Source organism: Cuculus canorus, chromosome 1 (genome assembly GCF_017976375.1).
Source record: "Cuculus canorus isolate bCucCan1 chromosome 1, bCucCan1.pri, whole genome shotgun sequence".
NCBI classification, from domain to species: Eukaryota; Metazoa; Chordata; class Aves; order Cuculiformes; family Cuculidae; genus Cuculus; species Cuculus canorus.
In genome coordinates this window covers 147,223,759-147,246,220 of record NC_071401.1, presented here as the reverse complement: position 1 = coordinate 147,246,220, position 22,462 = coordinate 147,223,759, and the positions used below count along the sequence as shown (strand labels likewise).

Genomic DNA, 22,462 nt, shown 5'->3' with positions numbered 1-22,462 from the left:
CTCTCCTTATTTGAGAAGTAAAGCTTTTGGAAAAGTATTTTGATTTTGTTTTGCGGTTAATTTCTTGAGATGCCTAAAGAAATTCCGTATGGATTAACATTTTAAAAAAATTACTGAAAAAAAAATTGCTCATTGTTCATTAACAGGAAAGATGTTATGCTAATTTATGCCACATGCAATGTCTGTAGGGTGGCCAAGGATCTAAGTCTCTGCATAATTTCACCCAAGGATATTAACTTCCCCACTGTGCCCAATTAAACCTATTCCCATGCTAATCTGAGAACAAACAGGATAAAATACAAATTTATTTCTGGAAATCTGTCTAAAGCAAAAAGTAATTAAATATCTCTCTATTCTTTGGAGGGCATTTACAACCTTTGTAATTAGTGATTAGAGCTTAGAAACAAATGTTAAGATTCATTTCCTTGCTGTGCCAGATTTATTTCATGTAACTTCAACCATCAACCCAGCCAGCCATGCTGGTCAGTGGAAAGGAGGAAAGCCACGTCCAGAGGCATGTGGGGCAACCTCTCTCTGCAGTTGTGGCTCTCTGCTAATTGTAGGAGCTTAAAAGAGTTGCTTAGAATAGTCTTCTCTGCTTAGTAAAATGAATTTGATCTGTAGCAAGTAATTTGCTTTGTGGAAGTTTTTAACCTCTTTACCTCTGTTTTTCTGATCTGTGAACTGAGGAGTGTTACTTTGCTGGTCCATGGTCCAAGCTGTAATCATTTCACCAGGGTGCGATGTCATCTTTGTTTTTTCACTTTCTGGTATCTATCCACTGTCTTATTTCAGGAAGTCCCCTTGGTACATGAGTGGGAGTGGAAACATCAGGGGAGGGTAAGATGGCCATATTGAATTAATAATGCTAAACTAAAATATATAATAGTATCCTATTCCTCAGGAGGAGTTCTACAATATCCAGCTTTTGAGATTGTTTATTTTCTGTGTACTTACAGCCCAGCTCAGCAGGGTCTCTGGTTTGTCTGTGGTGCATAGTGGTGTTACATGTGGCAAGGTGCTCTGGCCACAGATTTTTTTGCTCATTTCTCATGCTGAGTAAAACCCTGTGTTTCTAGTTACTGTCTGGTGTAAGACAAGATCTTGTTCTCCGTTAACACAGAGAATAAGAATTATCTCAATCTCTGCATTTAAGACTTTAGCACGCTCGTGTACAATACCTAGTCTTATTTTTTTAGGAAAAAAAGAGATCTGCCAAGCTGCAGCAAAGAAAGATGCACTTTTGTCTGAAGAAAGTGAAAGAAGCCAGACAAGAGTTTAGTCATAAATCCTTGTACCTGTGGCTTCCAGATAAAGGGCTGATAATTTAGTCTAAAATCCTGAGCTGAATGCAGCAAAGCACAAGGCCCCAGATGTCACAAGATGTTGCTATCAATCCGTTGATCTTTGTGAACCGCAGCTGAAGGATTAGTGTTCGTAAATCATTGCCGAGAGAGCTATCTAAAATTCCCTTACTGAGGCTCTGGAGCCAGTGCTGGGTGACAGCATTTGCATTCGCTCCTCATGCTCCTCATTACTGATTAAAAATTAACCCTTTCATACTGTTCAATGTCCTTAGCCTGATTAGTCTCTGGAAGGGAGCATAGGAATTTTAATGAAGTTTGGAATGAGGTAGTCTTTTTTTTTTTCACTGAGTTTCCAATTTTGTCTGCAATTTGGACTTGGCTGAAGTGAAGTCTTGCAGAGCAGATTGTTGTCAATTATTATGGAAGGCTTGTTTTCCTGAAGCAGAACGAGCTGGTTACTAATGAAAAGCTTGTTCAGCATGATTTTAACCAAGTATCTGAGTGGTATGTGGACAGGATGTTCCAAATTGCAAAATACTCACTCCAGGAGCCTCTGAATACTCTAGAAAAGGGCTGCTTCCTAGGGTCATTTGCTTCAACTTTATCCTGAGGATTTTCATTCTTGAAGAGGTAGCATGTGCAAAATATTGTCAAATTGAGCCTTGTTTGGTTTGTATTCAGATGCGACCAGTTTACTCTGAGCCTCATTCTTGCTGGTGCAGCTGGAGCAGTACTTTTATAATACTATTCGCAGACATATTCTTATGATTGAGCTGTGGATGTCTCAGTGTCTCTGAGAAGGTGTTTAGTGTGGTATTTGAATGTATATTTCAATGCGTCATCCTATTTACCCAATGGAATTAATTTTCAGTGCTGCTTTGGGGTCATAGCAGAGGTCTATGCGAGAGTTTGGAAGACAAACCACATCCAGATCTTTAGCTGAAAAGAATCTTTAAACCATCAGTATGGATACAATTAGTTATTCTTACTTTGCTTTAAAAAAGTTTTGAGGACAGTAGCTTATTTAAACCTGACTAGAGACTCCAAAGATGTAACTAACTGTTTCAATGCTGGTGTTTTGCCTGGCCCAAATGTCACTGTTTTTCCTGTCTAGATGGGGTAGTGTTTAGGTGAATGTTCAGCCCTAACTCAGTTGTTTACAGCTCTAGGAGAAGGTGTCAGGTCATGTGCTTGCTCTTTGCTGTCAGTGAGATGCTCCATGGAAAGCATTAACCCTGGTCTGAAATTAGGGGCAGCTGGACAGCAGTGTTAGTTGGAACGCAATGTACCTCAGCCAAAAGAAGCAAGCAGACTGCTGTCAATTTTCAGTCTTTCATACAGAAATCAGACCAGAAAAAAAATCATGTTAAAAAAAAAAAATATATATATATATATATTTGACTTTTTTCCTTCAAAACAAGAACATGATAACATCTTCCACTGGAGTCTCACCACATTGCATACTTTTTCTTCAGTGAGTCAACTTGTATCCCAAATAGATGGAATGAATTATGTATATCAGCTTTAAGCAATGCTGTATTAGCGAATTTTGTCTTTGTACTTTATACCAATGTAATGGAAAGTTAAATATTAATATGTCCTCAGAACTTTTCTCAAATATTTGTAGTAAGAGGCAGTTAATTTAAGAGGCAGTGAACAGAGGTAAAGTTTTTACATTTGATCCTAATTATTGTGCAAGTAATTAGAATGGTCCAAGCAAGGTAAATTAAATGTTACCAAGTAGGAACACAGTTGCTAGATATCAGCTGGGGAACTTTTATTCACCACAAGTCTTTGAAATGGGAGCTTCTGACATTTACAGGATTGTAGGATGGTAGTAATGTAGGTAGTAATGTAAGTGACAAATGAAATCTCACTTGTTTCTCGCTGTAAGTCCAGTGGAAGAAGTGACAATTATTTTGTGTGTCTCTTCCAGCAGAGTCTCCTCTGCGACTTGATCCCACACAGGCTTGTGAGAAATGGTTTAATTTGCCCTTCTGAGACTTTGTGAGATGGTGACCTTTATGGTTTTAAGACTCCAGGATTCTTGGTTCCCATGATTTCCACCACCCCACCCCCTGGCTTTCTCTTCTGTCTAGACAATGCCAGTGTTCACATATCTTTTCAGGCTAGTAATCTCTCAAGAGAAGCACCACCATGTCTTCTCTCTCATTTTCTCTGTAGCTCCTGAAATGGAGAGACATAAATTACATTGATGTGGCTTCTTACTTTTAGTATTTTCTGTTGTCATTGGTCATTCTTTGGGAATAACAGAGGTCTCTGATTCTGAGACAAGGTCTTTGTGTTATAGATTACTAAGTACATTATAAATGCCTTTTGCCAAGTAGATGTGACAACTTAAACCTAGTTCACATATTTCTATATGAATAATCTTCAGTCTCTGAAATACCAAACAAAAATATGAAGGGTTTATACCATGCCTCCTGCCTTCCTGCTTGTTCTCGCTTCCAACCAGTGCCCATCATTCTGGGCATTATTTTCTTGTATTTTTGGCTAGATTCAAGTAGAAGATGCTCTCATAGGTGCCAAGATCTTGTATGTGCTTTGTCATGTGCATTTACTCTGTCACTTGTAATCCTTCCTCTGCCATCATGGGTTCAGCATCTGGGGGGACCTGGGGAGGAGATGCTGGTAAACACATTAATTGTTGGACCATGGCAGGAATTTCAAAGGCTACCTGACCTTTGTGATGACCTGCAGGCTTTCAGTATGCTCCCAAATTGTGCCTTTCCAAAGGCTGTGTTTAAATTGAAGGATCTAAATTTTAATTCATGGTCATATAAGGGATGAAGACTGTGGCAAAGCTACTGGACATTTTTTTCTGCACAGGTGCTAGAGGAAGTTTTGGCTGAAGAGCACTATGTTCCTGTGCTCAGGGCACTGTAATTCACAGGTCAAATTCCTGTTCTGGGTCCTAGTGGGTTTAAATAGAGTTTTCTATAATTTGTGCATGGATGCTTCTATTCTGAGATAATTTAAGGCCTGTATGTGTAGTTTCCTTCTCTCTGTGTATATATACACAGATGATTATTATGTTGATAAGCTTTTAATTCAGCAGGACTGTTTATATTTCTCTCTTGAGAAAATGAAATTTTGGTGCCTAGATAACATGTTCTCCAGACTTACTATTAAATTAATGAATATGTTTTAACAACATGGGCTAAGATTGCATTTTGTGCAAACCATTCCTAGAGATGGAAGAAAGGTCTTGTTCTTACAGCTCTGGTATTTAGGTAGCAAACTAACAATTCATTCAGTTGCTCACAGCCCTGGCTAAATTCAAGAGACTGCTGATTTTGCTGAAGTTGCAGTATTAAAGCGACTCTTTAATCATTAAAGGCATTTAATGCTGCTGTCATCTGCTTCACACACTTAGTGTGCATGAACGTGATATTTTAATCAGTTCTTGGAGCCATGCATATGCAATACTTATCATTAGATTGTAATTAACTGTATTTATGAATGGAGATCAGCCCAAGCCATAAATCTAAATTTAGGTATCTACTATGTTAGTAAGAAGATTTAGTGAAGATAAAAGGCTTGATTTTTTAAATTTTAACTACCACAATAGTGTGACGGAGTCAAAGTTTTGTTAAAATTAGTATAGCTGCAGTTAATGTCCATATGACGGTTTTCTTACTGCAGATTGCTATAGATGAGATCCAGACCCTAAAGGTCATGTCATTCACATGATGAAACGGTGCCTCAGAGAAGCTGAGACAGTAGTAAGCAGGTTGCAGAAGCGCTAAGAGGTGAGTTTGTCCACAGGCGTGTCAATGAGCGCTTTAAACTATTAATAAACATTCCTGATAGTTACTCACCTAAGGACAATTTTGCAAAAGGTGCGAATGGGGTTTCTGCTGAGGGAAGGGGAGTGTTCCCCTTTATTTTCATGCTGCAGTTAAATTCCAGGTACAAGGATTCTCCAGGTGTGCACCGAGGTGCTGCACACAGCTGTGCCCAAGGCATGCTCTTCTTGACACTGATAAACAGAGAACTGAGTGCTGTGTTGAGCTGCTGTGTTGCTATGCTAACTCTACGGTCTTCTTCTAAAGGCTTTATTGAAAACAAACAAACCAATTAAGCAATATTTGGAATCATAAAAAAGATTTAATGGCTTCTGTGACTAAGGTTCTGCATTAGCATTTAGCTTTTGCTGGGAAGACCGTTGCTTTCATTTGTTTGTTTGTTTACATCTGGGAATCAAATCTTGCACATTGTGCAAATAATTTAATCGTTATGGTTGTTGCTGCTGCATATAAAGTGTTGCTGTGTTAATACCTGCTGGTTAAGTGAAGCAGGAAGGGATACATTTACGCACGTTACTGTTTACTGTATTTAGTAGAAATGAAAAGTGAAGTAATAATTTGGGGAACAACACACTAGAATTATTCTTCTTTATTTTTGTAACAAGAAATTAGTGATTGAGGATCCTCCTTAATCATGGTGTAATGACCTGGATATTCTCCCTTCTCCTTTTCCCCGTTCTTTGATTTTAAAATGGAAACAATGTGTTTCGCTGTTGACTGGAAAGCTTCATTTTTGAAACTTTTCTTGTAATGGTGAGGGGGCTACACCTTGTTTTTCAAAACATCCCTGGAACAAAAAAATACAAGAGTATGGGGGGAGTGACAGAAGGGGACGAGATGGGCAGAAGCTCTGTACTTAGAACGTCTTTTGGATGTCCCACAGTCTCACTTCAGTTTTTCCTCCTGGAACCACTTCCAGACACTGGAAGCTGTCATTACTCATGCAGTCTTTTTATAGTTTTAACTGTTTTAAAAACTTTCTAAGTTAACTTTTGAAAAGGCACATTAGTGCAAAACAAAAGGAATCACAATACTTGGCTGCGTGACTGAAAATGCTCAGAAGTTAGTCAGGTGTTTTAAATGTAAATTAAAATTACAGCCTTTAGGAACATTACTATCCTAATTGTGAAGAAAATTAAAACATTTAGCTGTTTTTTTGCTAAGCGTGTATGTCTGACTCCTGCCACAAAACAATCTCTCTTTGTTGAGGGGAGAAGCAACATTTTCAATGTTCTTAGATAATTAACTTCAATTGAAAAACAGATATGAAGTGAATCTGTTATGTTTCCAGACTGGAATTGTATTTAATTTTCTATGGTTCATACTGCTTGACATATCAATTATGACTGTGTATTGGTCCTCTGTATTAAAACATTGCTTGACTGTATTCTCTGACTCTTGGCTTGAAGCCTGCAATATCGTATCTACAAGGGGTGCAGCCCAGAACTGTTGCTATAGGACACTTCAGTAGCTTCTGGTTGCAAAACATGGCAAGTGGTGGTAAAAGTATGCCTGACTCTGCTTAATGCCTTCGGATTCCCAGCAGGAACATCTCTTCTTTCCTTTTGGTTATGTCTTAATTAAAGCTTGATGAGACAAATCTCCCCTTGCTGCAACGCCTGTTGCAGACATTTGATTGCCTGATGCTCTTTCTGTAGTTAGCAGAGCAGGCTGGGGCAGAGGAGTGCTTGCAGAGCATGATGTGGGCCACGTGAGATTAGAAGGACCAGCAAGCTCTTGTTTACTTCATGACTACAGAAGGGGGTAGCAGCTGAATGATTTCTAATGTAGACTTTTATGGACACAAAGGTATAACTTGAAATCAGTGATCTCTGTGCCTGCGAGGGCTCAGATCAATATCTCTCCTGGAAACACTTTATCATCCAAAATTCTGCTTGATCAGACCTCTGACAAAGCTTTTGGTTTGAAAACTTGCCGGTCTCCAACTGGGATAACATAGCATATCTTGATTTTCAGATCAGTCAAATATTCAGTTGCAATACGTAGAGCAAAACATTGTTTTGAGCAAGAATCATAGAATGGTTTGTTTGGAAGGGACCATAAAGACCATCCAGTTCCAACTCCCCTGCCGCAGGCATGGACACCTCCCACCAGCTCAGGCTGTTCAAGGCCCCATCCAATCTGGCCTTGAACACTCCCAGGGAGGGGCCATCCACAACTTCCCTGGGCAGCCTGTTCCAGTGCCTCATCACTCTCACCATGAAGGATTTCTCCCCAATGAGTGACTTACATCTTCCCCCTTCCAATTTAAAGCCATCCTCCTATTCCTATCGCTACACGCTCTCGCGAACAGCCCCTCCCCAGCTTTTCTGTAGTCCCTTCAGGTACTGGAAGGTCACTATAAGGTCTCCCTGGAGCCTTCCCTTCTCCAGGCTGAACAGCCCCAACTCTCACAGCCTGTCCTCACAGCAGAGGTGCTCCATTCCTCTGATCATCTTCATGGCTCTCCTGTGGGCTCATTTCTACAGTTCCATATCCGTCTTATCTTGGGGATTCCAGAATGAACATAGTAAACTCCAGATGTGGTCTCACAAGAGCAAAGTAGAGGGGCAGAATCACCTCCCTTGATCTGCTGGCCATGCTTTTTGTGATGCAGCCCAGGATATGGTTGGCCTTTTGGGCTTTCAGTGCACATTGCCTGCTCATGTTGAGCTCATCAATGAGCACCTCCAAGTCCCTCTCCACAGGACTGCTCTCAATCACATCGTTCCCCCATTCAGTATTGAAATCATGGATTGTCCCGACCCAGCTGTAAGACCTTGCATTTGGCCTTGTTGAACCTCATGAGGTTCACAGTTTCACTTCACCAGCTTGTCCAGGGCCCTCTGGATGACATCCTGTCCATCTGGTGTGACAACTGCACCACTCAGCTTGGTGTCTTCTGCAGACTTGCTGAGGGTGCAGGATAGATTGACTGTGTATGCATCATGTATGGCTGAGTATCTATTCTAGAAAAACCCAAAGCTTTAAAATCAGATCTTTTAATATTAAGATCCTGTGTACTTCTGTATTTAGGCTGAGAAAGTCTCCAATGTTACCTCTCAGAGATGCTGACTATAGGAATCCATCTGACTCCTCCTTGTTGATTAGAGAAGCAGGTACCTAGCACTAGTGAAAATAGTGTTGCTTTGGTCTCTATACTTGAAGTTTTGGGCACCCAAGCTGGAAATCATTGGATAACAGCTTTTACTAGAGTGGTATCAGAGAGCTTTTTTATTTTAGCAAATTCTACAGTAAAGAATTTAGCTCTCAGACAATTAAGAATTAAGATACAACACTATCTAGTATTCCCTGATGTGTTGGAAAATCTCTTTTTGCTGTAGGTGTTGCAATAGGTTACTGCTAACCAATATTGCTAACCTGTATTAATTTTAATTTCCCCTTGCAGTAATGCGTAGAAATCCATTTGGGATGGACATTTGCTGCCGGAAAGGATCCAGGAGCCCACTCCAGGAACTGTATAATCCTACCCAGGTGAGTGTCTCATATCCATGACCAAACTTCCCAGCCCAGCATATGAATACAATCTCTCTTGAAGGCATTTTGGTTTGAGTTTTTGTCATTTATATGCAGCAGCTGCCTTCAGCTTGGAGAACTGATCCTGAGACCTGCAGAGATTAGCCATAAAGTTCTACAGTTTGAGCTAACGGCCTGATTTTTAAAGATTTTTAGTTGTCTAATGATGCAGACGCCTCTAAATTTTTTTTCCGTACTTAAAAGCTTTAAAAAAGGTACCTTTTATATCTAGCTAGAATCTGAGACATTGTAACTTAACCTGTCTATAACACAAAGAGTGGCTGGGAGAGGTGAGAGAATGTGGCATCATATACATGAAACACGGAGTGCAGTAAGACTGCAAGTTGCAACAATAATACATCAATATAATTTATATGGCTTTCAAGTAGCCAGCTGCCCTTCCTGTCCTCGTTCATTGCTGGTATAGAGTCTAGACAAACATAGTAGCTCGTACTCTTCCATACACTGTGAGCTATTTAACATCTGACAGTCTTTATGGGCCTGGGGGATAGCCTCAGCTAGAGTTCTTCTTGTGACAAGCAGCACAGGAAAGCTACCTGAAATCCATGCTCCTCATCACTCCTTTAGCTTAATTTATTCCCTACATGTGGGCTGAATTGGCACATTCAGGAGCAGCATTTCCTGTTGGCAGCCGAGAGGAAGTGCTGCCATTGAGAGAAAATGCCAGCTGACTATTAAACATATTTATTAAGGTTTAACAACTGCCTATTATATACTTATCCATCAATGAATACATTGAGTTTTACTAAATTGGCTATTACAGAAAGTGACTATCCCAATAAATCTAACTTGTTAGATTTAACAAGGCAGTAAATGTTTTAAATACTATTTGATTATGAAGAGACTCACTATATAGTGTGCAAAATGAAGTCTAAGTGATTTAAAGTATTTATGCGAAGAATTGACAACAACCCAAAGGTATGTGATATCTGTTATGTAGTGCAGTAAAGCTCCATTTGCTCAATAGTGTTGTTTTTATGAACATAGACTAGCTTTTTAATTCAATTTGAATTCTGTGCATGGCTGGGAACATAAGTTTATCATACTAAAATACTGGCCTTTATTGACCATTATGTGAGTTAGCATTGCATAAAAGGAAAGTGCATGTAAAAGCCCTGAAGAAGAACAATCCAGTACTACAAAGGAAAAATATTAGCATTTGCAGGTTAAATTTAAAGCCTCTTTGCAGATGCTCAAGAAGGGCAGATGAGGGAAAAAGAGACTGGGTGAGTGATTATTCTCTCTGGGATCTGCTGTGTGTCAGTCAAAACGTCCTTGCCCTTTAACATCATTAACAGCTATCCCATAAGAAAGAAATATCCACATCCATTCAAGGGCCATAATCCTAGAGCCCTTGCAAGCCTGGTCAACTGAAAAGATTTCCTGAGCATCCTAAAGCAACAGACACAGCTGGCAGCTCCTTCTCTGCTGCTTCTTCCTTTCTCTGTGCCCTGACCAAGCAAACCTTTAGCATCCCTTTCCAGGCTCGCCTGTGAGCCAGACAGAAAAGTCAATGTTTGAGGAAGTGAGGGAGTTCTGACAAGGCAGTGTTGAACTAAGCAGATGACGTTTTTCACACTGAAGTGTTTCCATCAGCTTGCTGACATCGGTTCTTATCAAGCTTTTAGATTTTGTTCCTTCCTTTGTTCTTGGGTAGTGTTTGGTTGCTTGTGGATGAAGCTTTGCATGCTGCACTCAACCCTAAAGGGACTGACTATGTCAGGGAAGCAGGTGCATGCATTTTGGAAATCACAGAATCATAGAATCATTAAGGTTGAAAAACAGTAGCAAGAAAAGGCTATGAGTAGAGGCTGCCGTAGAAGACAACAGATGACCCCTAGGGTATTACTTCAGCTATGTGGGCCACCTTTCTTTTTCCATTTTTGCCCAAAGAGATGTCTTGCTAACCATTCTTAAGGTGGTAGGTTAGAGACTGTTCTGTATTCTGGCAGTAGGGTGCTTCTTCCTCAAGAATTCATCAGTACTTGTGAGGATGGGTGGGATGGAGATCGTACCCCTAATCTTTCCAGATGAAGCAGTTGTAATCAGCTGTTTATAAAGTCAGCTCAGAAGTCAATCTATAACAATATGCAAGAAGACATTTTGGCCAAAATATCTCTCTTAGTGATGCAGATAATGAAAACACTGGTTAGATCTCTAATTGAGTATCAGAACCTGTTGGACTCCTGGTGTTGTGAACCCACATTTTTCTCCTGGGTGCCAATGGCTGTATGCCATCATAGGATCTCTTTGGCACTCAGTTTAGCTACTTTAGAGGAACAGCGGAGCTGATGGATCAGATATTTGTAGTTCAAAGGAATCTATATTATGCAAACACCAGACTTAGGCCACTGAAAGATGCCCTGGAGCTATGGCTTTGGATTACCAAGCTAAGTGCAGTTGTGATTTTTTAAGGGTAGGAAACTTGAAACATTTAACATGCCCACATGCAAGTTTTTTACATGGTATTGTATAATGAGAGAGCCCAACTAGGTGTTGCCATCTTCTGCTGTGCAGAGTGCAGCATATATTTTACGTGCTTCAGGTGTCCTTGCATAGGCAGCACTGTGCAACGATGACTAATACTGCTGCTGCTCCCAAGGTCATCCCAAGAACCCCTGAGAGAGGTGGTCAAGGGAAGAGACTCTATGGGGCTCTCTGCTTTGGGGTTGTACTAAGGGCCCATACATCCTCGCATGAAATGTACTCCTGGCTGTTCCCTGTCAGAGGAGATGAAAGTTTGGAAATCAATTAAAATAGGTGCTAGAAAGGGTCAATACCCTCTCAAATTTAAAGTGCTGTAGTTTGACATGAATAAGGGGTTTTTACTGTGTGTTCAGCATCAGGTTGCACTGCCCTCGTAAACCTAGATGGAGACAGGTTGATTTACACCAGCTGAGAATTTGACTGTGGATATTTACTGTGTTGACATGTAACAGCCTCTCTGATCCTGCACTGTTTTATTTCCTTCTATGGAGTTGTTTGACTTGTTTGCAAATGCCATCTTTTGTCTCTTGAATCTCTTTTTGGCTTGGTAAATAGTTGTGGAAAGGAAAGGGAAAGGTAAGAGAAAGAAGAAAAGAGAAAAGAAAAGAAAAGAAAAGAAAAGAAAAGAAAAGAAAAGAAAAGAAAAGAAAAGAAAAGAAAAGAAAAGAAAAGAAAAGAAAAGAAAAGAAAAGAAAAGAAAAGAAAAAAAAGAAAAGAAAAGAAAAGAAAAGAAAAGAAAAGAAAAGAACCCCCTCCAAAACAGAAAGGAAGATTTGGCTTGAGTAAACTCAAATGTAGCGGTGATCTGGAGGTGGTTAAAAGGGTGAATTTGTAAGGGTTGAATACTGGAATTACAGTCAAATTTTCAATGGACTGTTCATAATTCTTCATATGTTTTGTGGAGAAGGAAGGGATAGATGGGTGGAGATAGCACTGAATTAGGGCTAGAGAACGTGTCCATGATGAAGCCCATGTGTTACTTATGACTTAGATGAGTGTCTGTCATTGTGATTATTGTAAAAGCAGGAAGAACGCTTTTGCTCCTTTCCCTGTTGTAACAGGACAGAATGTGGGAAATGCGTTTGTCTGTGGACAAAAGATTTCTTCTCTAGGGCTTTCACTGCAAGATTTCTCATGATTGCTGCTATACTGTGGCAAAAAGAAAAATCAATGTAACTGAACTAAGTGGATTTTCAGGCTGTGGTCTCCGCATACTTGGAAGGCGGTGTGCAGCATGTATTTGAGACCCTAGCATCTTTTATTTCCCCCTTTCATTTTCAGGTAGAGGTTTAGTAATAAGGTGCAGAGCTACCTGCGGCAAATTTTGAGGGCTGGAATGGACCATTACTTTAATGAGTTCATTAAAAAGCCAATTTGGACTTGTATTAAGCAGAACTATTTTCCTTCACACATAGTTGTAAATGAAAAGAGAAAGATAATTCAACACACATCAAGTAGCAAAGGAGAAAACCTAAGTGTAACAACACAGATTAAGAGCTTTGCAGGAATGTGACATAAGCTTGCATTGTATCTTGGGTGGGGTGTTTTTTTTTGTGTATGAAACCCCAGGAATTTAAGAATACGGGTAAACAAATATTTGCAGGACATATTCTTAGAAGACAACGTATACATCTGTGTCTTGTAATTTGTTTGACTCTGTACAGCACTACTGCTCCAAAAATAACAGATAATTATGGATCAGCCTATGAGCTGGAGTCACTTGAAGTTCAGAATTGGCCAACATCATACTTTAGGCTTGCACACTGTAGCAGTTAACATTGGTCAGTTTGGTGCAATTAATGTGCTGCTGAATTACAAGAAATTGCAAACCAAAATAGGCCAAATGTTAAAGCAATGGGAAATAATTACATCTTTAAAGTTAGAATCTATCTTCTCCTTGTCAAGATTAACACTTAACTCTCATTAAATACAGGCTGCATCATCGTTTGCTCTAACTATCTAGACTGCTGAGAGGAGCACAGCAGAGATGCAATACAGTGTCTATCAGGATCCAAATCCAAGGATGAGTTTGTTTCTAGTTTGACCTTGCCTGACTTTAATTCCTTAGTCCCCATGACTTTTTCACTAAAGGTCACGCTTTTTGCTATTTTTTGCTTGCCTTTTTAAAAGCGTTTCTTTTTGTCAAAGAGATGTATTTTTACTTGTCTGCTTTTGATGTAGCTGGAGTCAGAGTGCCTAGTCATTTGCTAAACCTGATGAGTCAAAGCTGTGGACCTTACATTGCCTTTGTGTTATGTATTTCTATTGGACTGTTTTGGAGGAGTTGTTCGGAAATGGCCCATTTCTTTTATTACTTCCCTGTTTTTTTTTTAATACCCTCCTTCCCACCAAGTGAAAAGAATAAAGCAAGATGTTGCCTTGCAGACAGTGTTTATACATCCTCAGCCACCTCAGGCCACAAATGTTCCTTTTTTAGACCTGCTGCATGATTAATCATGACTTGGGGTGTCTGAATAACATCAGCAAACATCAACCTAGTTCAGCCTACATCACTCAACTTTCATCTGATTTGGTAACTTCCTATCTTCAATTGATTTCTGCTCAATAGGATAACTCTGTGGGCAGCTATACCAGTTCCTGGACAGGTGTTTGTGGTGAGCTTCGTGGTCCAAGATCTATGTGTACATCATCCATAGCACTTTGAGTCAAAAGTCCAAGTGCTTAAAACCTGGTGTTTCTGCCCTTAGTGTTCTTGAGGTGGTGAGCACTGTGCAGTTTGTTTCTGTGTGCTACAGATTCTTGTTCTTAGAAAGACTAGAACGAAAGGTCAGAGCATTGAATAGGATGAAAATTCCAGTTCTCCTGCTGTTTACCTCTAGCAGAAGGTGGCCAGGACAGACTACAAGGAGGATGAACAGCTCATGATGCTATGCTAGTACAAGCAACCTGTTGTTTTCATGAATTTCCTAAGCCAGATGTGTCAGCCACATCATGCAAAAAGAACCTGAGATGCCAGACGATTACTCTGTCAATCAAAAGGGGGAATAAAATGTAGGTCTCCAAAGTTACTTGCCAATTTGAGTAAGACAAGAAGATTACACTAGTGCTATATACCCATGATACACACTGATTTTTCTCCTTTTTTCACATATGTATGTGCTGTGTGCCAAATTTCTCCCAGGGCCAGCAGTACAGGTGTCCTGATGTGAGCTTTGGAGTATTAGAAACAGTGCAACTTATCTAAAGAGTAATACATTAGAATTTATTGATGCTTTGTAACTGAGACAATGGTCATAAATACGTATGTGTCCTTGAGGCCAAGAAGCGGCCCAAAAGTTTTACCAATACTGAAAAGATATGTTGTGTGATTGATGCTGGTCTTTGTAGGCAAATCTATGCAGATAACAGCCTGGTAAGCGTAGCTTATAATCACAGTATTTGGTTGAACATAGTTTAAAAACTCCTTAATAGAAAAGATGCAGAATAGAGAGGGAAGAGAAGTCGATGTACGATGCCAAAGTTTGGGTACATACTCCTGTCGATAAGCAACAACTTTATATCTGATTAGCCTCCCTTGCCATAGCAAAATGCCTGCTGATGAAGGAGGAACTAATTGATATACTCTGTGAATAACTTCTTATGCAAAGACATTAGTTGCTGTCGTGCTTAGAAGTCATAGAACAGCAGCTGGCCTGGGATGAAATATTACATTAACCTTAGCAGAAAAATTGCACTAGTGAGCATGCTTTGTTATTAATTACTGATTACGAGTGATAAGAGCCTGTTTTAGATGCTGAGGAAGAAATGACTCAGGGAGCGGAGGGTTTCAGGTACAGTGTGCTTCATAGATCATTCGTTGTGACATGATGGATGCCTTTGTAAGCCAAGAGGAATTAATCAGGCAAGAATGTACAGTAACTACCAGCACTCAAGGCCAAAATTATCTCCAGGACATGCTCATTCAAGTTACTGCATTGCATTGGGATGAATTTTTGGGCACCTGTGTTTAATAAAAGACTTGTTACCTGCATGAAATTAAAAAATACAGTTGTCACTCAAAATAGCTCTGATTTCCTTGATAGAAAAAGCAGCAGCAGAGACACCTGTTGAATTTCTCCAGTGCTTGACTCATATTTAATTGTTTTGAGAGCATATGAGTTTTAATATAAAGATTTTCTGGAGACATAAAAGTACTAGAAGAAATATTTAATATACAGGAGACATAGCCAAACCCAAAAGTTTTGTATATGTTGAAGGGGAAAGAGGATAACGCAGATAGGTATCTGTATGGAATGTGTGGGGTCCCTGTTAGACAAGCACTTGGGCAGCTGTGTGGAGAGAAGACCTGGGCTCCAGCACTTTGCCTGGTGCCATTCATGTGAGGTGATGATGAATGGCACCAGGCAAAGTGCTGGAGTGAAGCTTTTTGTGTTTAATTGTCTTCAAATAGAGCCTCTGGTGACCTGAACCATGCTGGTTCAGTCAGATGCTTGCTCTGAACTGAGTAATGTTCTTATACGGCACCTGCCTCTTTCTCTGCATTAAGTTCGGGTTTTTTCCTTCCCACTTTAAAATTACAAAGCAGAAAACTTAGGTAGTCGTAAGTCAGAATGCAGAGGGATGTGGTGGTTTTGAGGACTGGGAAGCAAAGGGCAGTGAGAAAATATCAGTGTTTGCAAACAGGTATATTGAGGACAGATTTCTGCCACTGATTCTTGCAGAGGCAGAATGCATCCTATCTGCATTTCAACACTCCAGCATCACTAGCTAAGCAGTTGTATTCCAATATTCTCAGCCTGGACCTTGTAAACTGTAGCCACTCTTGCTTATTTCTGGTGCAAAAGAAAGTTTATGGGCAGCTTTTTCCATTATGTGAGGGGTAGCAACTGTGTTTATTTAAAGATCTGCCATTTTTTTCCAGGTTTTTTTTTTGTTACCAAGGAGGTTTCTTAACTCTATGAAGCCCATTTGCAACAGGGCTGGACAATCTCTTTATATCCAGAGGGCCCAGCTGCAACCTTTGTCTCTGTAAGGGACTGTAACGTACCCCAACAGGCATAATTATGAAAATGAGGGAATTTAGACATAAAAACTAGATACTGGTATTTGTAATTCTCATTTACTATCTAACTTAAATACTAACATTTTGTTAAATTTGCAATTACTTTTGAGAAATTAGATTCCCCAGGTTCTGTTCTTACCTACTTAACGGTATATGATGCAGCACCTCAAGTCCTACAAACTGATCTGTAGTATTTATTGGTATTGTATGTAATATTGATGTAAATATCATCCATGTTTAGCTATGTACAATAGAAATTAATCTCAGTAGTGTAACCAGTTGCACCTTCCCAAAGCTTTCTTCAGTAGAAGTGCAATAATTTCTTTCTCTGTTTATGCAGAGAGATCCCAGATTGCTTCTCTGTAAATACCCCAGACAAAGTGAGATTAAAATACTGCATATTGAAAGTTGTGGCTGCAGAAGCCAGCATGTCTTTTGGCACTAGAGTGCTAAGGAAATTCATGGTACTGCAGGGAGGCAGCCTGTAGAGTTCTTGTACAAGTTTGTAAGTCATTAAGTCAAGCACAGATTATTTAAGGACACTTTCCAAGTAGGTTTTCTCTTTGCTGAAGTTTCTGCAGAGGTCAAGGGTGGGTTGAACGGGTGCTACAGTCCAATCCGTACTGCTCGCTTAGAGCGCTAGAGAAGTGAGTTTCATGGTTACAGACAGGGCTGAGCAAAAAGGTCAGCTGGAAAATATGCAATGTGGGGATGACAGAAACTCGCTGTGAATTCGTACTTAATTTTTCCAGTAGAAGTAGCTGGGAAACTGGCTGATGTTGTACCCATCTACAAGAAGGGTTGCAGGGAGGATCCAGGGAACTACAGGCCTGTCAGTCTGACCTCAGTGCCGGGGAAAGTCATGGAACAGGTGATCTTGAGTGCTATCATGAAGCAAATGCAAGAGAACCGGGTGATCAGGCCCAGTCAACACGGGTTCATGAAAGGCAGGTCTTGCCAAACTAACCTGATCGCCTTCTATGACAAAGTGACTCGACTACTGGATGGGGGAAAGGCTGTGGATGTAGTCTTCTTGGACTTCAGTAAAGCCTTTGACACAGTTTTTCACAGCATTCTGCTTCAGAAACTGTCAGCCTCTGGCCTGGACAGGCGCACACTCTCCTGGGTTGAAAACTGGTTGGATGGCCGGGCCTAGAGAGTGGTGGTCAATGGAGTTAACTCCAGCTGGAGGCCAGTTACAAGTGGGGTTCCTCAGGGCTCAGTCCTAGGTCCAGCTCTGTTCAATGTCTTTATCAATGACCTGGATGAAGGCATCGAGTGCACCCTTAGCAGGTTTGCAGATGACACTAAGCTGGGTGGAAGCGTGGATCTGATGGAGAGTAGGGAGGCTCTGTAAAGGGATCTGAACAGGCTGGACCGCTGGACTGAGACCAGTGGCATGAGGTTTAACAAGACCAAATGCCGGGTCCTGCACTTGGGACTACAACAACACCATGTGGTGTCACAGACTAGGAGAAGTCTGTCCAGAAAGCTGCCTGGAGGAGAAGGACCTGGGGGTGTTGGTTGACAGCTGACTGAACATGAGCCAGCAGTGGCCCAGGTGGCCAAGAAGGCCAGTGGCATCTTGGCTTGTATCAGAAGTGGCGTGACCAGCAGGTCCAGGGAGGTTATTCTCCCTCTGTACTTGGCACTGGTGAGACTGCGCCTTGAGTACACCTTGAGAAGAGGAGGTCTGAGGGGAGACCTTATTGCTCTCTACAACTACCTGAAAGGAGGTTGTGGAGAGGAGGGAGCTGGTCTCTTCTCCCAAGTGACAGGAGACACGACAAGAGGGAGTGGCCTCAAGCTGCACCAGGGGAGGTTCAGGCTGGACATCAGGAAAAAAATTTTCACGTAAAGGGTCATTGGGCACTGGAACGGACTGCCCAGGGAGGTGGTTGAGTCACCTTCCCTGGAGGTGTTTAAGGGATGAGTGGATGAGGTGCTGAGGGGCATGGTTTAGGGAGTGTTAGGAATGGTTGGACTCGATGATTCAGTGGGTCCTTTCCAACCTAGTGATTCTATGAAACACTTGGGTTGCATTTGGATTAATCTTACAGGCCTGTGGGGGTACTGATGGATTTGAGGTGATTTGACTGTACATCCCTTGCTTTGCAGTGGGATGGTCAAAGCATGTACGTGGGTCACACTGTGGTAAGTGTCTTCAGTCTCTCCTGTTGATGCTGTCTTGCATTCTGAAACTAAATAGAAGAAATGAGCAGGAATTCAGGGTAACAGACTCTTTATTAAGTCTCTTGTCATGATGATCTGAGGCTATAAAAGAGGAAGAGTCATGGTCTTATGACTTTGTGTGCTCACCTGTTGGCCTTACTAGAAGAAGGAGAAGGTTGTGCTTGCTCTGTCAATCTTGTTTGTCTGATATGCTCAGACCCTTGCAACAGTTCACTGAAGCTGGAGAGGCCAGAGCTGTTGCTGCTGGTGGGCAGGGCACTCTCCCAAAACCAGAGAACCAGGAGCCGAATCCCTGTAACCAGAGGATATCTGTTGCAAGCATGGGGGAACACCCTAATTACTGGTTGTTGGAGTTGTTCTTATGTTTGCTTGTTTAATCGTTAGATTGAAAGATTCAGTAATCATCACCTGAACTAGCCACTCTTAAACTGCTTTTATTCACTACTTTTCAGGCTTTGTTTCTTACTCAGATGGAATATGTGTGGAAAGAAAATGGAAAAAAAAAAGTATTTTTACAAAGTAGTATCTCTACAGCATTTCAACACAGCAAAAACAGTGTTTATATTATGTATGTCTTTTCTTCCTCTATAAAAATAACATAGTAGCAATCATATTGGATCAAGTAGATCTTCCTTGCTCAATCAACCTGTAGGAGTTGTATATCCTGGTGTAGATGGGATCTTAAGTTTGAGCAACTCCTACATTCATGAGGCAACAGCAAATTGAGGGAGCCAGAATAAAAAGACATATTTTTTTTCCTTCAAATTGAGACTATTGTGTGGTTGCATTGGAGTGGGACAGTGGATTTGTTTTCTAGGATTTCCAGCATACTATTAGCGTAGGTGTTCCTGTCCACTCATAACATGGGGAAAAAATGAAACCTAATCTCTTGAAAACTGATAGCAAAACTCCTAAGCTCTAAAGAGACCAAACATTTAGTTTGATCCAGGGGATCAGAAGGGACCTATAATTGCAACCATTGTTTTATCTCCCTTTCACCATTCAACACATTCTGTTGCAGTAGAAAGCGCTGAAGTCTTATGCTGTAAAGATTTGCTGGTTTTTTTTTTCTGGTCATGACATAATAACTATAGCCAAACCAAAGAGAGTTGGCAAACTTACAGTGCACTGGAGTTTATATGTATTTCTGGTGCCTGGAAAATCCAGGAAGGAGCGTTCCTTTCTTTTCAATCTTAAAACACATCTGAACCATTATTCTGAGTGTGGTTCCAGCACAGGGCTAAAAGCAGAACATTACATCCAAGTTGCAGAGGAGTAGTATAAAAATCACAATATTCCCACAGTCAAATTGCCTGGCTGCACAGCAAATTAGCAGAACTTTGTAGCTATCAAATTAATGTCTTAATATAAATCTTTTCTCTCTTCCTTGTAAATGTGGGCTGTCTCTTAGATAATTTCAGACAAGCACCTGGGGATTAGTAAGAGGAAGTGAATATTGATTCAATTAGAGGACAGAAGATGAACATACAAGCTGGCGTGGGGAATTGACATCAGGGGCCAAAGTAACAAAGACGTCTCTAGCGGCAGAGGGCAGTTTCATCCATTCAAGTCAGGCTTGGCTTTTGCCACGCATACATTTTACTTGTGAGATGTTATTTCAAGGAGTTACATTTACTTAGCAATATAGTTAATGTCATATTTTGGGAGCTAAGCCTTGATGTCAATAGATGGATGGAGAGCTGGAGAGCAGATGCATAGTGGTAGCTTTCAGTTCATTTTGATACATTAAATATTCATAGTAAGCTCAGCTGAAGGAGAAAATAAATGTTTCATTGAACTGGTAAGAAGAAGCTGAAATAGTTGGTACTTCTCCAAAGCATAACATCTTATTTAATGTAAATTGAATGAAGGTTCCTGTGGTGAAGGTGAGATGCAATATTAGGTACTTCCACAACTGCTGCATTTTTTCTGGAAGAGATTGTTGTGCCAGTGATGTCACTCTTACAAAGTAATAGCTGAGAATGGCTATTCTGAGCAGCTTGTGTAGGCACAGCAGAGGCTTCTCTGTTCTTTTTTACAATATCTTTAGACCTATAAAAACCCTGTGTATGGACTTTCTTACATTTAAATGTCACTTACTTATGGCCTGGAAACTTATGGCACTGTCCAGGCATGGACACTCTGTCACTAAGTGGGCAAGTCGTTCTCTCACCCCCTCTATGCTCGCTCCCATTTGTGCATGGTTTGCTGCTAATCCGGGTCTCCATCTGAACAATGAAGGCTCTGCTCTGTGCTCTACCTGATGTGTGGATTTGAGTCTGCAGAGGTACTTTTGCCTTGTTTCTGTGCGGTTTCTAGCCCAGATAGGGCTTGGCCTCTGTCAAGGACTCGGGGGCTCTAGAGTAGCACAAAAAAAAAAAGAGTGCAATATGCATATACAAATATGTGGTTGTTTATGTTTGGGAGTAAATTTTACACCATAGAAAACTTTGCATTGACAGTGTGATGGGGGAGTACAATGCACATAGCTGAGTCAAGCCCAGCTCCCAAACAGCCTTGTAGGGCTCAGTTACACAGCGTGCAGGGTGTCTAGCTGTAGGGATAAGAGTGATTCCGCTGCTTGCTCTGCAGCTATTTTTATTTTGTGTAAATGGGATTAATAAACTGTTGCTGAATTCGCAGCTGTGTGGAGAGGGTGAGGTTGTCTCCTTGTCGAGACCCATTTCCTGTTCTCGCCGTTCTTCCTCCCCATTTCCTCCAACTCTGAGGTCTCCTTCTCAGCCTGAAGACATCAGCTCTGCTCAGTCTCCCTCTCCCACTCCTACTGTTTTATCTTACAAAGATGAGAATACTTTTACATGGGTTACGGTGCAGGTTTATGATCGTGGCTTTATCAGAAAGTGGTGGAGCTAGCCAGTGGGAGAACAAGGGTGGACAGTTTGTGGCAAAGCAGATAGACAGGAGAGACTTTTCCCTCTGAAAATGATGCTCTCATTTATTTGTTTATTTTTAGTGAACTAGTCAAAAAAACCCAAACAAAACAACAGGCTACAGAAAAGATTTTTGTCTGTCTGCTGATAAAGAGAGCTCAATGTCTTCTTTAAGGTTTATAAGAAGCAGTATGTCTCTTTTATGAGAAGGCAGAAAAAAATCTTTTGTGCCAGAGAAGTAATGGCAGGCCAGGCCTTTTGTTTATTAAAAACGGAGGGAGCTAGAAAACAGGTGGCATAAAGTCTGCGGTTCCACCTCCAGCAAGCTCTAGAGAAGTCATGGGAAGCTGACATGTAAATGCATCGAAGGGCTTTGTTTTCAGAAGGGATGTAACAAATCTCTTTCTGTGTATCCTGCTTATGATCTCTGAATTACACAGCTACCAATATGGAGTTTTAAAGCATCATCTTCATGCCTTGCACAGAGTATCATGCCCTGGTCCCCTTTGATGGACCCATGCCAATTTTCACTTGGGCTCTTAAGTGAGTTACTGTATAAAATATTGACGCTGAAGGAAGAAAACTGCCTTTTTACCCAAGTGTAAATGATCTTGAAACAAAATACATGGGTTAAAAGAATGATTTCTTAGGCGGGTTTAATGAATAATTGATTTCTGCTTCTCATGGCATTATCAGTGTAGTGAAATTGGTGACTGAAGAAGTAAGACAGAAGGTATCATCTGCTAAAACAGTGAACCTCCCTGTCCGACCATTGGCAAAGTACTGCCACCTCTTATTAAAGGCTGTCCTGCAGTCATGCAGGTTCAAGATCTGTCTTCTCACTCACAAGTCAGACTTGTGTAAGTACCAACATGATAATAATCCATGTATTTGGTTGTCTGTATCTGAAAATAACCTAAAAAAGGTTCCTTCCTTCCTTACCTGCCAAGCCTGCTCCTTGTTTTAGTAGCTGTACATTGAAGTGATTCTTGCTTTGTGTAGATTGGCTTTGCACAGAGTATGTAGGTATTGGCTTGTGTTTCCAATGGCTCTTGCAGATGTTGGAGCAGCCCCTTATGTCACACATAAGAGGAGTCTCATCCAGCGGCCACTGAAGCCAGCAGAAAGACTCCCCTGTTGCTTACGTTGCTCAGGCTTCAGTCCCTTATTTGC

General features: G+C 40.9%; 1 protein-coding gene across 2 annotated transcripts in view; it reads left to right on the top strand.

The window, feature by feature from the left end:
* Positions 1-22,462, top strand: part of CHST11 (carbohydrate sulfotransferase 11) — a 176,331-nt gene that overhangs the window by 66,472 nt on the left and 87,397 nt on the right. For both annotated transcript variants that reach the window (XM_054088080.1, XM_054088071.1), the window contains exon 2: positions 8,547-8,632. In XM_054088080.1, the coding sequence (XP_053944055.1) occupies positions 8,547-8,632 (86 nt within the window). The remainder of the gene's footprint in view (positions 1-8,546; positions 8,633-22,462) is intronic.